The sequence below is a fragment of the Heloderma suspectum genome, chromosome 12 (genome assembly GCF_057233095.1).
Source record: "Heloderma suspectum isolate Gila_16-S chromosome 12, 16-S_ref, whole genome shotgun sequence".
Lineage (NCBI taxonomy): Eukaryota > Metazoa > Chordata > Lepidosauria > Squamata > Helodermatidae > Heloderma > Heloderma suspectum.
The window spans coordinates 34,986,662-35,004,160 of record NC_139469.1 but is presented as its reverse complement, the minus strand read 5'-3'; the positions used below and the strand labels follow the sequence as shown (position 1 = coordinate 35,004,160).

General features: G+C 47.4%; 1 protein-coding gene across 12 annotated transcripts in view; it reads left to right on the top strand.

Moving 5' to 3' along the window:
- The window catches only part of ARHGAP17 (Rho GTPase activating protein 17), an 85,407-nt gene that overhangs the window by 49,110 nt on the left and 18,798 nt on the right, over window positions 1-17,499 (top strand). For all 12 annotated transcript variants that reach the window (XM_084819068.1, XM_084819061.1, XM_084819064.1 and 9 more), the window contains 9 exons: window positions 543-654; window positions 2,421-2,489; window positions 2,620-2,701; window positions 6,686-6,813; window positions 9,426-9,537; window positions 13,361-13,442; window positions 13,989-14,069; window positions 15,183-15,296; window positions 15,944-16,035. In XM_084819068.1, the coding sequence (XP_084675194.1) occupies window positions 543-654; window positions 2,421-2,489; window positions 2,620-2,701; window positions 6,686-6,813; window positions 9,426-9,537; window positions 13,361-13,442; window positions 13,989-14,069; window positions 15,183-15,296; window positions 15,944-16,035 (872 nt within the window). The remainder of the gene's footprint in view (window positions 1-542; window positions 655-2,420; window positions 2,490-2,619; window positions 2,702-6,685; window positions 6,814-9,425; window positions 9,538-13,360; window positions 13,443-13,988; window positions 14,070-15,182; window positions 15,297-15,943; window positions 16,036-17,499) is intronic.

The following is a 17,499-nucleotide window of genomic DNA, read 5'->3' as shown; positions in this document are numbered from 1 at the left end:
TCAACCTTCAGGTAAACAGGACCCCAGGCCTTTCCTTAGATAACGAGCCTACAGGGACTGTTTCTTCCAGTGCCCTGTACACTAGTTTACGCTACTTGGCACACCACAACCATCACATGAATGATGCGGTGTAGTAGATCAGAGACCTCCACCATGCAGCCTCTTTGGAGGGCGCGCACAGTGCCGCGTATGCCTCCCATTGCATCTTTGACTGCCTCCTGTAGACCAGGGAATGTTCCATCCCTTGCTTAGGATACTGTTCTAGAAACACTTTCTGCTGAACTCAGAAGCTTGCACACTCCTTTCTTGACACTTTGGCGGGTCCTAATAAAGGTATTGTCCAGCTGTGGATTTTGGTGGTGGTTGTTTTCTCATGGACCAACATTGCTGTCTTTGCTTTTTCTGAATGGTGAATAGAGGGGCCTGTCCTGCAAGAGCAGTTGATTGTGTGTGTGGGGGGGGGGAGGTAATAATTTATAATGGTTTTCCTCCTTAGTGCTCTTCTTTGTGCAGCAAGGATAACTTTGTGCTCTCTTGTACAGATGGAACCAGGCCCACAAAACATCAGCTACTAGCTTCCAAGGGCTTCCATCTAAGATAGATTCACTTAAGGAGGAGATGGATGAAGCAGGAAACAAAGTTGAGCAGTGCAAGGTAGGTTTTAGAACTCTTTACCCAATTCCCCAGGGAGAATTGGTGTATGTTTGTAGAAGATCTGTACCTGTCTTCCCGCCTTGGTCCCAGATCTAGGAGGGGAGGCCTGGTCTCCTTATCTGAACTCTAGTCCTGCTTTCTCCAGAGGAAATGCATCCACCAGACTCTTTCTTGTTGGGCTGCATTCCCTATCTCATTTCTTCTGTTACCAGTCTTTGGCTTCCATGCTGTGGATACATGGGAACCACTGAAATGTCGCCCCTAGTTGCAGCTTTCCTCTTCAGTTAATTTCCTGAGCAGTGCTTGTGCTACTGGGGGGCAGGTGTAGGAGCTAACCAGCTTAGATACTGTTTTTAGAAGGCAATGGGGACATGATTTGGCCAAAACTGGGGGGAGTTGGCGGGGGAGCTTGTGGATGTCATTAGGAACCCCCAGCTTACCACCTCCTCCCATAATCTTAACCACAGATCCTGCAGTTAAGGGTTGAAGAGACCTTTCCCCCCCACCACCCCATTTTACTAGTATTAATCATGGCTGTTTCTTCCTCTGAATCCTTGCTCTGTAGCAGGTATGGGGAACCTCTGTCCCATGTTCTGGATCCAGCCCGCAGAGCCTCTCCATCTGGCCCACCAGCCTCTTCCACAGGCCCCGCCCCTCTCCCCTCCCCAAGCCCCCTTTTCCCACTGCCTTTCTGTAAGCCCATTTGAAAGGCTGTTGTCTCCAATGAGCTCTGCCCCCTTTCACCTTTAGTCACCAAGCAGCTTGGAAAGGCACCTAATGGGGAAAGAAAGTGATCTCTCCCTCCATGGGCAGTTTGCTGCTTTTCCATTTAGTGTTTGTGAACAGAGGGATGTGTGTGTGCATGTTTGTGTAAACTGTGGTGGTGGTGAGTTTCCAAGCAAGCAGGAAGGGGTGCATGTCAGCAGTGGGAGTGGTCCTGCCCACTTTGGTCCTGCCCACTGCTCACATGCAGCCCCCATGTACCTAACCAGAGCCAATCCGGCCATCAGTCCAAAAAGAGGTTCCTTGCCCCATGAAGGTCAGCTCTGTATTTTTGTGCTCATACATGCACACTCCCAAACTGTGTGAAGAAAAGCCAAATCCTATATTCGGAATTAACCCACTCTGCATATAATTACTATTATTATTATTACATTCTGCTCTTTGTATTTATTACTAATTTTGTATAATCTGAGGTTCTGCGAGCCACAGAACCGGACAGTGAGCTATGCACAGTTTTAACCACTGGAGCTTCTGTTTGGTTCCCCTCTCACTTCAGAGACAGGCCAGACTTCCCCAACCTGGTGCCTTCCAGATGTGTTGGACAACAGCTCCCATCTTCCCCGGCCAGAATGGCCAATGGCTCATTCTGCTGACATGCTTGTTTTTGGTTTTGGTTCTTGCAGCCATAATAATCTGAATAGTTTAATAATAAATAATAATATGGGGTAGAAAGTTTAGATTCTGTAAAATGGAAATTCATGTTAGGCCACTGAATTCTGTGGCTGCTACTCAACCATGCAAATGCACAACGTGATCCTTAATGTGCATAATGCACACAGCAGGATGGGATTGTGCATTTGACCCCGTACATCACCTGTCTCAAGTTTTCCTCCTGCCCTGCCCATATGGCTCATGAACAGGTGGTCTGGTCCAACTTAATCTGCTATGGACTTCACATAAATGTCTGCTACATGGATATTTGACGCCTTCTATGGGCATTGCTATTGCTAACTTGCCGCTTGTCTCCCCCCTCCACCTGAAAGGATCAACTTGCTGCAGACATGTACAACTTCATTTCCAAAGAAGGCGACTATGCCAGATATTTTGTCTCTGTGAGTATCCCCCTCCTTTCACAACACTTCCTTTCTAAAACATACATTTCACATGCTTGATCCTTTGTCTCTGTGTTGTTGTGTTCATCCAATGCTAACTTTTGTTTTAAAATGTGGGTTCTGTTCTCAGTTATTAGAAGCCCAAGCAGATTACCATAGAAAAGCATTAGCAGTCTTAGAAAAGGTGCTCCCCGAAATCCAGGCCCATCAAGGTAAAGTAAACCTGTGCTCTGCCTCATGCTTTGCCTGTGCCACCTCTGCACTCTACCCCTCCTCCTCCGACTCCCCTCCCTCTCCTTTGGCATGCCACCCTTCTTGAATAAGTACAGGGGAACTTTCTCAGTGGCACATCTTCCAAAATTGCCTCCACCCCTCTGCAGCTGCATTTCTGACATCCTTCCAAGCCTCTATTAATACACTAACACAGCACTGTGGATTTGTCTGAGAGAGGTCGGGGGCCATGCCGTCCCATGAAGCGGGCTGGGCGTGCCAGCGCTGCCTCCTGACCTGTCGCTCAGAGCCACCACCTCTCTTGTGCGCCTCTTGCGTTCTCAGTTTCCATATGTAGGAATGCGTGAAGCTGCCCTGCCTTACGCAGCCAAGTATTATCTGCCCTCACTGGCAGTGGCTCTCCAAGGTCCTTCTCAGCCTTGAGATGCCAAGGATTGCACCTGGGGTCTTGTGCTGTTACCCTCCGTAGGGTGCTGTGCATGCAGGATGCCATTCAGCAGCATGGCTCTTGGGAGCACGATGTCCCTGGGGGCAGCAGGGCAAGGTCAGGGAGGAGAAGCAGTGACGGCTTCAGAGGCTGACTCAACTCTGAGCTAGTGTGATGTAGTGGCTAGAGTGTTGGACAGGGAGTCGGGAGATCCGGGTCCTAGTCCCCGCTCGGCCATGGAAGCTCACTGGGTGACTGTGGGCCAGTTACAGACTCTCAGCCCAATCCACCTCACAGGGTTGTTGTTCTGAGGATAAAAGGGAGAGGAGGAGGATTGTGTACACTGCCTTGAGTTCCTTAGGAGGAAAAAAGGCAGGATTAATGTAATAAATAAATAAACTCACTCCACAGGCCACCTATGGATGAACAGGAAAGACAACTTGCTGGAATGGACCAAGTGTCCATCTTGTTGTTTCCAACAGCAACCAGCCAGACACCTCTGGAAGCTTACAAGCAGTGCATTAAGGTGGTGGGCATCCCCTGTTTTTGGTCCCAGCACCTAATATTCAGAGGTAGACTGCCTCAGCACATGGAGGTTCCCTGTAGCCAAAATCATTCCGTTTATTTCTGAAGTTCCCAGACAAGTGCCGGTCCTTCTGTCGCCAAAACAGTACCACCCATGCACATGTGGAAATATGAGAAGGCTTGGGGGAACCCCATGATTTTCCTGAAGTTAAAAAAAAATTCAGGGTAAAAAAGCTGATGGGGGGACCCCAACCCCCTCCCCCCCAGCTGGACCTTAGCATGCTCACTAGCCATGGAAAACTGGCTGACTGTTGACGGGGAGCGGGGGATGGAATGGAGTGCTGTGCGGGAGGGCGTGGCTGCCTGCGTGGAACCCTGAACTGGAGCACTCCACCAGCACCGTTTTGTTGCAGGAGATCCTTGTTACTATTTTAAAACTCTTTAATCATGTTTATTTTATTTTACTACATTTAATTTATTTGTTGTTGTTCAGTCATTCAGTCGTGTCCGACACTTCGTGACCCCATGGAGCAGAGCACGCCAGGCCTTCCTGTCCTCCGCTCTCTCCTGGAGCGTGCTCACGTTCATATTACATTTAATTATATATTTCCATAAAATATGCCCAAGCTAATTAACTATAAAATAATAATTAAAAAACAATGTAACAGTGATTATGAAACCATCTAAAAATCAAATAAGAGTTATAAATGCTCAAAGCAGTGTGTAAAAACCTAAAATCCTTGCAAGAAAAGTCCTGTAAACTTAGAATAACCCCTCTGAAATCACATGATTTTCTCCCATGGCTGACTAGCCCTTGGCTGACTCATCCTCCACAAATGGTCTAATTCTTAAAAAAACAAAAACAAACACCAGTTGTTTAGAGGCCACCCCCATATCTCATGGCAGTGAATTCCATAAGCTAATTACAGGAGACTAGTATGGCGCTATGACTGTTCCTGGAGGTGCCCCCCAAACACCAGTCGTTTAGAGGCCACCCCCATATCTCATGGCAGTGAATTCCATAAGCTAATTACGGGAGACTAGTATGGCGCTATGACTGTTCCTGGAGGTGCCCCCCAAACAGAGATGCAGCTGCGTGGCAGTCAGAAGGGGAGGGTCCCGAAGGGCAGCCACTGTCCTGTGCCCCTGCCCCGGCTGCGCCGTCATACTGCCAGGCCACTTGGGCTTGCATGTGAGCCCTGGCCAGAAGCCTGGAGCCCAGAGGGGGCGCTGACAGTCCCTCCTCGAGCCAGGAGGGTCAAGCACAGGTGCCAGAGCAAGGGAGGAGGGAGCTGGGCTCCGTGGGGCTGATTCGGCCTGTGGGTTGTACGTGGCTCTTGCAAGCCATCAACAGTCTCTTCCGCAGAGTCACGCTGGAATGCTCAGGACAGGTGATGTTCTTGTCTCTCGAAGGACAAATGGTGACAATTTACCAGGAGCGGTGGGGAGACACTGTTGCTGCTTTGGCCAGTTCTTGCAGCCCCGTCCAAATGTTTAATGTTATATAGGAATGAGGCTGGAGAAGATCTGAGCTTTGTTCTTCATCCTTTTTGCCGCAGAGAAAAGGGGCTTGCAAAGTGTTTGTTTTGTCCGTAGCACTGTATGCACAGCCAATGTGGCAAGAGCACTGAGCATCTCAGAATGCTTCCAGACTTCTCATTTCCAGTACTTCCTGCATAACTAACAATCTGCTAATGCTTGCATGTCTCAATCTTTTCAGCTAGAACAGCAAATCAGTTTTAAAAGCAATTGAATTTACTGGGCAGATTGGAGAGAGAAGAGTTGGGTTGTGTAAAATAATTTGCAAGGACTACTTTTTAATCCTCCAGACTGTACTGGTGAGAAAGGCAAATTGGGATTGCTAGATTGAAATCAGCCTTTTAAACAATGCTGGTGTATTTTTTATGATTGTTGTAAACCGCTCAGAGAGCTTTGGCTATGGGGTGGAATAGAAATGAAATTATTAATAATAAAAATAAATCAATAAATAACTGTGATGACACATTTGAGACATTATTGGCCAGTTTTCTAAATAATCTGTCAAAATTATAGTTTCATGTTTGCCTAGAAGGGCAAGATGCTGTGGGCAAACCCTGCCACAGGTAAGCCAGGTGACGTCACACTTTGCTTTCTTCCTGGGGTCAGTACACCTGCCCGTTTGAACATGTGCTGATCTGTTCTTGCCACAGGCTAGTTTAGCCACCTGAGTGTTGGAATCTCCCTGGCTATGGGTGGGGGGGTGCAGGAAACAAATGTGGATTAAGTGTTTTTCTGCCAGGGCAGCTGGTTTTTGCACCTGTGGCAAGATGTTCTGCTTTAGCATCACTCACCATAAAGGTTTTTGTTGCGGACACCAAATAAAAAACTCAGACGAAATGTAGAGCTCTGTCCATATGAAAAGGAAATGTGAGGGGGGGGGGTTTAAAAACCCACCATAAGGTTCACTGCCACCTGATCAGTGCCCATGTTCCAGTGTCATCGCTGCAGTCTGCCATGAGATTGTTCTGATTTGTAGCTCCAAGTTGCATGGTTTCAGCAGCTGCATTCAGGGATATGAAAGGAAGCTTGTTCACAAAGAGCCACAAAGGTGGCAGGCAGTTGCAAGCCCCCACAGGCTGATCAGTTGATTTTGCTAACAGCTAGCAATTTCAGATGAGCTCAGGCATCTCCACAATGGCATTCCACCATTCGCCTGGGTGGTCCTGTGAATTTGGCCCTCAGAAAAAAACTAACTTAGAATCAAGTCTTTGGCAAATGTGATCTCGTCAGTTATGAGCTCTGGCATATAGACCTGCCTCAGCCTGTTGTGCTTTTGGTTTTCTTTTTAATAACTTCCGCAGGCTTGGCATTCTAACCTCTCACCCAGGGCAAAATTTAAAGGGCTTTGCCAATCAAGTGGTCCCTTCTTGTGTGATTCCTAATGATCATGCTCTAGATTCCCCCCAACCTCCCACTTTCCAAATTGTTACTTCGCAGCTGTGTTGCTGACACTTAATGCTGCCTCTCTAACTAGACAAATGGACAGAGAAGCCGGCTTTTGGAACTCTCCTGGAGGAGCATCTCAAGCGCAGTGGCCGAGAAATCGCCCTCCCGATCGAGGCATGTGTGATGATGCTCCTGGAAACTGGCATGAAGGAGGAGGTAGGTCACCCACTCGATCACTGTAGCTGCTCTTCTCCCTTTCTGTGTGTGGCACAACTGCAATTGCAGCAGCCAGCAGAAGTACTCGTGTCCTATTACCTGTTCAGGTGGCTAACTTGGGGATAGCCAGAGTGAGAGGTTGGGGCGAGCGTGTGCCTGTTCCCTAGCCTTACCTTGAAGCACCCCATTGGGCATGCAGGACTGCCCCAACTAGAAATAGGGCACTGCGGTGCTGTGGATTTGCCAGCCAAATTAAGGGACATCCCTTGGGAGGGCTTGCTGGACAGTTTTGCTCACACGGGATATGATGTGGCCATGTTCTCATTAGTCAAGTAGCCCAAGAAGCCTGGAAGACAAGAGGCCCCCTCTTGTCTTTCCCCTGCAGTGTACAGCTTGGCTCGCTTGTATAAGTCATCCTGACTTTTTTATTTGCTCTGCCAGAAACTCCTGCAGTCTGGATTGTGTCTGCTGATCATGGGGTGGGAAGGAACAGGGCTTTCACTGAGTGGTCTCTTCAGCCCTCTCAACACTGATTCTGTGATGAGCCTTGGGTGCAAGAGAAGAAGCTGCAGGTGTTGTTGGTACATGTGCTGTAGTAGCGCACACCCCTTCTGCATGGAACACGTCTGCTTCCCTAAGATCAGCCTCTATACCAGGGGACTGGAAGATGGCCAATGTAACACCAATTTTGAAAAAGGGATCCGGGGGAATCTGGGAAATTACAGGCTGGTTAGCTGAACGTCTGTTCCCGGTAAATTGGTTGAAGGCATTATTAGAAATAAAATTAGTAAGCATACAGAAGGACAAGCCCTGCTGAAAAAGAATCAACACAGCTTCCACAAAGTTCAGTCCTGTCTCACAAACCTTTTAGAGTTCTTTGTGAGTGTCAGTAAACATGTAGACAAGGGTGTTCTGGTAGACGTTGCTTGCCTGGCCTTCCAGAAGGCTTTTGACAAAGTCCCCCACCAATGACTCTTGAGCAGACTGCGCAGTCATGGGATAAGAGGAGAGGTCCTCTTATGGATCAGAAACTGGTTAAAGAACAGCAAGCAGAGAGTAGCAATAAATGGTAAATTCTCCCAAGGGAGGGAAGTAAACAGTGGGGTCCCACAGGGATCTGTATTAGGAGTAATGCTTCTCAACCTGTTCATAAATGATCTGGAATTAGGAGCCAAGTTTCCGGGTGATGCCAAATTATTTAGGGTGGTTAAAACAAAAAGGGATTGTGAGGCGCACCAATAGGATCCCTCCGAACTGGGAGAGTGGGCACCCAAATGGCAAACGTGGTTCGTGTAAGCAAGTGTGAAGCGATGCACGCTGGGGTGAAAAACCCCAACTTCAAGTAAAGCCTGATGGGATCTGAGCTAGCGGTGACTGACCAGGAAAGAGATCTTGGGGTTGTGGTGGACAGCTCAATGAAGAGGTCAACCCAGTGTGCGGCTGCTGTAAAAAAGGCAAACTCCATGTTAGACATAATTAGAAAAGGGGTTGAGAATAAAACTGCCAATATCATACTGCCATAATCTATGGTGCAGCCACACTTGGAATACTGTGTCCAGTTCTGGTCACCACACCTAAAAAAAGACATTGTAGAGCTGGAAAAAGCGCAGAAAAGGGCAACTAAAATGATCAAGGGGCTGGAACATCTCCCCTATGAGGGAAGGTTACAACAGCTGGGATTGTTTAGCTTAGAAAAAAGGTGACATGATAGAGGTGTACAAAAAGAGACATGGCAGAGATGTACAAAATTATGCATGGTGTGGAGAATGTGGATAGGGAGGCATTTTTCTCCCTCTCTCAAAATAATAGAACCCAGTGGGCTCATCCCATGACGCTGACTGGTGGGAGATTCAGACAGATAAAAGGAAGGACTTCTTCACGCTGCAGAGTTGAACTATGGAATTCGGTACCACAGGATGTAGTGATGGCCACCGATTTGGATGGCTTAAAAGGGAGTTAGATAAATTCCTGGAGGAGAAAGCGATCAATGGCTGCCAGTCCTGATGGCTCTGTGCTACCTCCAGTATCAGAGATAATATGCCTGTGTGCACCAGTTGCTGGGGAACGTGGGCGGGAGGGCGCTGTTGCACTCGTGTCCTGCTTGTGGTTTCCTGGTCGACAGCTGGCTGGCCACTGTGTGAACAGAATGCTGGATTGGAGGGACCCTTGGTCTGATCCAGTATGGCTCTTCTTATGTTCTTATGTTCCCTGAGCATGAGCAGAATTGATCCACTGCGACTTCTCAGGTTTTTGAGCTCCAGTTAAGATGTTCCAGAAGAGCAGGAATGCTCCTCCCGGAACAGGAGGAGTATTTAATGCTCTTCAAGAAACTGCTTGGGTTCAGTGTAGCTTACAGCAGGCAAAGGTCAGCAGCACATGAAAAGTCGCCTGACTGAAATATGGAGAGGTCTTGATGGGATTGGGGTTGGTGAGAACTGTCACAAGAACAACAAATGGGGAGGGCAGAATTGGTTCACTTTATCTTTCTCTGGGCTCTTCCAAGAGGTTGGCATCTTGAGACAGAGCTGTGTGTCAGTACAACCTCAGCAAGTGCTGAGAGCACTAATGATGATGTGGAAAGTGAAGAGGATGCATTTACTGTCCCAACACAGGGCTTATTCCGCATTGCTGCTGGAGCCTCCAAGCTTAAGAAATTGAAAGCGGCACTGGACTGCTCCTCATCGCATCTGGATGAGTTTTACTCAGATCCGCATGCTGTGGCAGGTAGGTTGGCCCAGCTGGTCCCCAGAGAGATAAGCCTGCCTTGTCCTTCTGGGCCTCCCCAAGTCAGAACAGCATGTGGGATGGTGGGGGCTGCTTCACCATATACATAAGTAATGGAGTGGGGCACACACAGCTGTTCATGCCTAGCCAGGCAGGGGTTGAACGCAATGCTGGTTTGACCGTGATCTCCGGTCATGGTGCTGCTCTCAGCAAAAGATTCTCTCTTATTATGCCTCTGGCTGGGGCTGTGTTTTAGGGAACAAAAATGGAAGCACTTTCAAAGTGAGCAGCAGTGAAGTATTTCCCATTTCAAAATGAATACAGGTTTTGTAGCAATATTAAACATATAACTGAAAGGCTTTAGATGCAAATAAATGAATGGGCTTGCATTTTTAAATGTCAGCTGCATTTATTTTAGCTCACTAATCTTGCAACATATATTTTTATTATTTTTCATTTGTCTTCTTGACTGTGATGCTGCCCTGAGAGTATTATTTGCAATCTAAATAAAGCATTAATATGGATGTTTTTGGGTACTGAATCTAATTAAAGGAGGATAATGCCAACATTTCTAAGAATACTATAACAGTGGTTCTTGAGCCAATGGTTTAGATTATTCAGCATTGTGTGTAGCTGCAGGTCCATAATTTAGTATTTAATTAGCATCAACTGTTCTGTTTCATTCACTCCTTATTTGAGTGAAAATAAAACAGTATTTCTTTCCGAGCCTTACCACATAATCCTTGCATGGCGTGGTACGCGTGTGTCGTTCAACATCAGGGAGCCACAAACACGCTTGTTAGATTTCCGGTGGCTACCCTCTCTTTGCATCGAGTGAGCGCTCACTGCAATGGCAGGCATGAGCCCCCCTTTCCTCTCTCAAGCGTGCCCTCCTCCTCCTCGGCTTTGCACTGACCTCTGAATCGAGGCGTGTTGCTGCTTCTGAGCGTATCCAGCACCCCATGCAAGCGCAGGAGGCGCTGCCACGCCTCTGCCGAGTTCCCGGCTCATCCTTGACCTCGCACCGGGCTTTGGAGGCCTCTGAGTGCTGCCTGAGTGGAATGTGATGAGTTCAGGTGCAAGACGCTGCTGCTGCTGCTGCTCTCCTGAGTGGGGGTGGGCTAGCGGAGACCATGCATTTTGCCTGGTTATCCAAGGCAGCCAGAGCGTGTGGAGCCTTGTTTCCTGCTTTGGAAGATGTCAGCTGCAAGTAGGACGTTGGTCTGACTCGGCTAAGAATTGGGCGCGGGGGGGCCTGCCAAAGCAGGAAGGCCAGCCAGCGCGTGTCCTTTGCCAAGTCCCCCTCCGTGTTCAACATGTGCTGCTCAAGAGTTGTTTAGATGCGTGCCACGTTTTCCCACAAGCCCAGCCTGCTTATCTCCTCCGTACAGCATCCCCCCTTTCCCTTAATTCTTGTGCTTTCTTCACTTTTTCAAAACATGGCCTGACCGTCCTCTTTAGGGCCTGGTTACTGGCAGTGAAAGCTTCATGCATGAACTACTAAATGGGAACTTAGAGACTGCTTGGAGCGCCATCTAGTGTATGGCCTGGATACCGCTGCACCATTGCACGCACACGCATGCACGCGCACACACAGACGCCCTTTCAACCTCCCTTAACCGTGTTTAAATATATTTACTTTGAAAGATTGATACCTCACCTTTGCTCTTGAGAGCTCAAGGTGGGTAACAACAAGAATAATAAATTTGACAACAAAGCATCCTACAACTTGAAACAAAAAACATTACATATCACACTTGGAATACTGTGTACAGTTCTGGTCACTGCACCTGGTAAAGGTGCAGAAAAAAGCAACCAAAATGATTAGGGGGCTGAAGTATCTCCCCTATGAGGGTTGCAATGTTTGTTTGGGGCTTTTTAGGTTAGGAAAAAAGTGAGCAACGTGAGACATGCTGGAGGTGTTTGTAATTTTGCACGGTGTGGAGAAATCGAACAGGGAGATGGTTTTCTCCCCATCCCATAATGGTAGAGCCTAATGGGGTCATCCAATGAAGCAGGATGGTGAGAGATTAAAGACAGATAAAAAGAACACTTACATGGTGGATGGTTAAACTACAGAATGTGCTATCACAAGATGGAGTGATGGCCACCAACTTGGATGGCTTTAATGGGAGTTTAGACAAAGGGCATCTTCACACATCACACTAATCCATGGTGGGTGACAAGCTACGCAGAGTCAGTCATTTGGCAAACAGCCTACTGTGCTCCCGTCAGAAGATCTGATTAACAAGCTACACAGTGTAGTTTATTTCCCCCCTTCCTTGCACCTCCTCCCCCTGTAGTCCTCCTGCCTGGCCGGGCAGGTATCCCAGCTTCCTTTGCAGTGGAAACCATATCCGGCCATCTCTCACGCTGCTGCTACAATTTCCTAGCCAGATTTTCAAGCCTTCACTGGGTCCCCTTTTTCTGCCCGTGTGCAACAACAGGAAAAGGGTGGGGACCCCTAGAAAGCTTGCAGAAATGGAACAAAAAATAATATGTGGGTTCCTTTTATGGGGAGCCCCCACACGCATTACTGGATTTTTCTTTTTCATGGAAAAGTGACGATATATCTACATGTGAAACAAACTGTTTGCTTCCCTTCCCTTCTTGCTCCTCCCCAGTCCCTATTCCTTAGCTACCACCCCGGTCTCCAAGCCTTTGCTGCCACCCCCAGCAACAAATCAACAACACAAAATAAAAAGACGCTTTTTACTGGTGCACAAAGTGGCTTATTTGGCTTTCTTAATACTGCTTTGAATCTACCAAGGCGCTTTTTGGCATCAGTTTTGGGTTGGGCTAGCTTTTGAGGTGGTGGTGGTGAAAAGTGCAGGGTGGGGTTCGGTCTCACGGGTTGTGGGGAGGAGAGTTGCATCTGCTGAGTTGGGAAGGTGTGGCCTGACTGGAGCGGGGGTGCTTACACTGCACCAAAAGGGCGGGGGGGCGCTAACTCCTTGAAGGTTTGCAGGAATGGAATGAAATTTAATATACAGGTTCCCCTTATGTGGAGCCACCAGAAGCACTACTGGATAAGTGCATGACTTTGCATTTTCATGGAAAAGTGATGGTTTATCTAGATGTGAAACTGGGAACTGCGTGCGGCAGGGAGGTGATTGGAGTCGGAGACACATCAGAATGTGGCAGGAAAACAAGTTTGCCCAGAGATCGCTCCAGAGGAGCAGAGCGCTGGCTTTTCCTACCAAGCAGCTCTGTAGGTGATCACCGAAGCCCACGCTGGCATGCCAGATGACACGCTAACCCACCATAGGTGAAACAACCCCTACTGCAGACCATGGGTTGGGTGGGTTGAGGGAAACAAGGCACCGTAGGTGGGAAAAACAGCACACAGATGACACGCTAACTCATCATGGGTTGTTCCAGAAAACAACCCATTGTGGGTTAGTGTGTTGTGCGAACCCAGTCAAATTCATGGAGGGTAAGGCTATCAACAGCTACTAATCATGATGGCTGTGTATTATCTCCAGCATCGGAAGCTGAATGCCTCTGTATATCAATTGCTGTGGAACATGAGCAGGAGGGTGCTATTCTCTTAAATGCCAATTTGTTGAAAGAAGGGGGGGTCCATTTCTTCAGATCTTCTGGGAATACCACTGCCACCACTGGACATTTTAGAATGGATTTGGTCTGTTGCTGTTCACAGTAAAAGCAACACTTCTTTGGTGCAACTGTAAATGTTGTCCTGATTTTGCTGCAACAGTCCCAGGTGCACCATGTCCAAAGCAGTGAGTGCAGTTGTGGGGTGGAAGTTAAGGCTGATTTGAATTGAGTGCAAACACACTGTTCTGCCTTGTCGTTGCTTCAGGTGCCCTGAAGTCTTACCTAAGAGAGCTGCCGGAACCATTAATGACCTACGCCCTGTATGAAGAATGGACGCAAGTTGCAAAGTAGGGAAAGCATGTAATGGGCCGTCTGGTGTGGACACCGAGAGCTCTAACGCCTTGTGAAGCGTGCCCTTGCTCTTGATACTCACACACACTTCTCTGGCTGTTTTTAAAAGCTGTCCTAAGATGCTCTTCTTCCCTCAATCCTACTTTGACTACCTCTGAATGCTATCCACCATTCCCTTTTATTTTGTGCCTCTTAGATTCTGTGTCTCCAGGTAGAGACTGCCTTTGCATATTTTTCTATACAGCACTTAGTATTTTTACGTGCTTAATTAATATTAAATATTTCAAGTTTGTACCTGCTTTTCTGCATTATCAAGTAAAGCTTGTAATGCTCAGCAAAGATAATATTTGGGGGTATCATGTTTGGTTGTGATGAAACAGATGTGTGGCCTTCAGAAAATAGCAGCTCTGATGCTGGTCTCATTCTGCAAGATCTGTAAAGAGGTCCCTTGCAAGCCCAAAAGGGGAATGAACTGAGGCAGCTGAATGAAACCTTGAGCATTTGCATAGCATTGGATCAAGAGAACCTCTTCTATTCTCCAGTATACAGGATCAGGACAAGAAACTGCAGGACCTGTGGAGGATTTGTCAGAAACTGCCAAAGCATAACCTGGCCAACTTCAGGTAGGTGGTGGCAAATGTCTGCGGCATGTCTAGACTTCCTGTGCGAAAGAGAGCTGGAAGTCTTAAGAGCAGTCTAATCTCCCTTCCCTGAGGTTCATCTCTTTCCAGAGTACACTTTTTGCTTTTAAACTGGAACGCTGTGTGGTATGAAAGCTAGAAGAATCCTGTGGTTATTTGTTTCAACACTGAGCTGTTTTGCTGGGGACTGTGTGTGTACTATGTTTTGCATTGTATACCACTTTGAAGTTTTATAAGACAATAGGTGTCCAAGCTATTGGGGAATGTGTGTGTTTTTTAAAGGAACACTCCTACCGTGAGTGGGGTGGCGAAGTGGCTGTGTCAGGCAGTGGTTTTTGAGAGCAGCAGAGTGGGAGGCAGACAGATCTGACACACTGCGACATAGAAGCGGAGGAAGCTGCCATGTTCCAAGTCAGATTCATCGCCTTCCTCAGCACTGACCACATGCAGTCCCCGCTGCCCCCATTCAGCCCCCATGCCCCCCAGCGTGCCTCAGATTTTAAAGGTGTTTTTTTTTACAAACAGACCATTTTAGCTTTCTTGCCCATAGGGGTAGGAGTTCTGAAGGGCAGAAATGGCCCCCAGACCTCCCACAGTTGCCAACCCCTGGTCCACAGTGACTGCCAGTGGCTTTCCGGGGGTTTCAGGAAGGGTCTTTCCCAGCCCTACGTGGGGATGCTGGGCACTGAACCAGGGACCTTTTGCACACAAAGCAAGTGCTCTGTCATGGAGCCATAGCACAATCTACCAGGAAGTTCTCTTGCAGAAACCCTGTTGAAGCAGAGGGGAGCTCTGCAAGAGCTTGGGCGTGGTTCCTGTTGGATGGTGCCCCGAGTTAATTAGTGGAGGTCTTTATTTTTGCCTCAGGCACTGAAATGTTACGGGTGAGCCCTGAAGCAAATTTTCTGCTGTTTTCTGTGTGCTGCCAAACAAGAATCGGAGGTCAAGATGCTTTGGGGGATTTGGGGGCATTATCTTCTTCCTGGGAGTAGGCAGGACTGGGAATGAGCTGATTGCTTTTGGACTTGGGATTTCCTGCTGCATAATGAGTCTTTTACCATGTTCAGATCCTAACACCGTGATCATCCCTTGCAGGTACTTAATCAAATTCCTTGCAAAGCTCGCCCAGTATAGTGATGTTAACAAGATGACGCCCAGCAACATCGCCATTGTCCTGGGCCCAAACTTGTTATGGGCCAAGAATGAAGGGTAAGTGCTTGGGGGGTGGGGGTGTTAAACTTCTTGGTGCAGCAGCTAATATTTTAATCAGAAGATCATTAGAAATTTGTCATCGGTAACAATTTCCAGAGGGTGGTCATGTTAGTCTATTCCAGCAAAAACAACAAAGAGTCTTGTGGCATCTTAAAGGTGAACACATTTATTTTGGCATAAGCTTTCATGGACTATGGGCATCTGATGAAGTGGATTATAGTACACGGAAGCTTATGCCAAAATACATTGTGTTAATTTTTAAGGTGGTGCAAGACTCTTCGTTGTTTTTCAGGCAGGGTGACCGCAGCCGCCCCTCATTCTTCAGCTGCCTTTCATATAGCTTCCACAAACAGCAAGAGGGAGCACACTCCAGCTGGGGCCACTGGAGTTGGTGGGGTGGGCTCTTGGGTATCTGCAGGCAGCCCTGGCTCCAAATCAAAAAAAGTCCTCAGTAAAATCACTGCAGATGAAATCTGCGCTAGTACTTCTGTCCCATTTATTTGATTTTGTGTGTGGGCTACTTGCTATAGTAGCAAACTGGTTATACATTCAGATTTTCGGGGAGGGGGCAATTGGCAGCAGTTTCTTGGCTAGCTGAGAACTCCCTCAAAGCATCAGCGCAGTTTCCTTCCATCTCTCCCCAGCTCTCTTGCAGAAATGGCAGCAGCAACTTCAGTGCATGTGGTAGCGGTTGTTGAACCCATAATCCAGCATGCTGCCTGGTTCTTTCCTGAAGGTAAATGCCATTTGTCTTTTAACATGTAGTCCCACCATGTTCCACTGCTATGATACACCTTAAGAATGCTGGGCAGGTTAGTGCTATGTGATGAATGCTCTGTCCTTTGCTTTCTGATATTTTGATGGCTTGAAAAAGCCAGTGTGGTACACTCAGCTTGGAGATGGTTTAACGTCCTCACTTGGCCATGAAGCTTACTGAATAACTCCCTTTGGGCCAGTTATTCTCTCATCCTACCTACCACACCCACAGGTTTGTTAAGTTGCCAATGTTTTGTGAAGTCATGAGCTATTTTATATGGATGTTTTGTCTGAACATGTTAATGTTATAAGGAAGATATAAGGAATGATATACCTTAATAAGTATGAGCTGTAAGATACTTTGATAATATTTGTAATGTGTATATTGTCTTAAGAAATTTATGTAATGAATATTTGTTGTTGTTCAGTCGTTAAGTTGTGTCCGACTCTTCGTGATCCCATGGACCATAGCATGCCAGGCCTTTCTGTCCTCTGCTCTCTCCCGGAGTGTGCTCAAGTTCATATTCATTGCATCGGTGATGCTATCTAGCCATCTCGTCCTCTGCCGTCCCCTTCTCCTTTTGCCTTCAATCTTTCCCAGCATCAGGGTCTTTTCCAGGGAGTTTTCTCTTCACATTAGGTGGCCAAAATATTGGAGCTTCAGCTTCATTATCTGTCCTTCCAATGAGCACTCAGGGTTGATTTCCTTTAGGATGGACTGATTTGACCTCCTTGCAGTCCAGGGGACTCGTAAGAGTCTTCTCCAGCACCACAGTTCGAAAGCATCAATTCTTCGGCGCTCAGCCTTCCTTATAGTCCAGCTCTCACAGCCATACATTACTACTGGGAAAACCATAGCTTTGATTAGACGGACCTTTGTCGGCAAGGTGATGTCTCTGCTTCTTACTATGCTGTTTAGGTTTGCCATAGCTTTCCTCCCAAGGAGCAAGCGTCTTTTAAGTTCATGGCTACAGTCACCGTCTGCGGTGATCTTGGAGCCCAAGAAAATACAATCTGTCACTGCTTCCATTTCTTCCCCTTCTATATGCCAGGAAGTGATGGGGCCAGATGCCATGATCTTCGTTTTTTTAATGTTGAATTTCAAACCAGCTTTTGCAGTCTCCACTTTCACCCTCAACAAAAGCCTCTTTAGATCCTCTTTGCTTTCTGCCATTAGGGTGGTATTGTCTGCGTATCTGAGGTTGTTGATACTTCTCCCAGCAATCTTAATTCCGACCTGTGATTCATCCAACCCGGAGCTTGTACTCTGCATATAAGTTAAATAAGCAGGGTGACAATATACAGCCTTGTCGTACTCCTTTCCCAATTTTGAACCAATCGGTTGTTCCATGTCCGGTTCTTACTGTTGCTTCTTGACCCTCGTACCGGTTTCTCAGGAGACGGGTAAGGTGGTCTGGTACTCCCATCTCTTTCAGAATTTGCC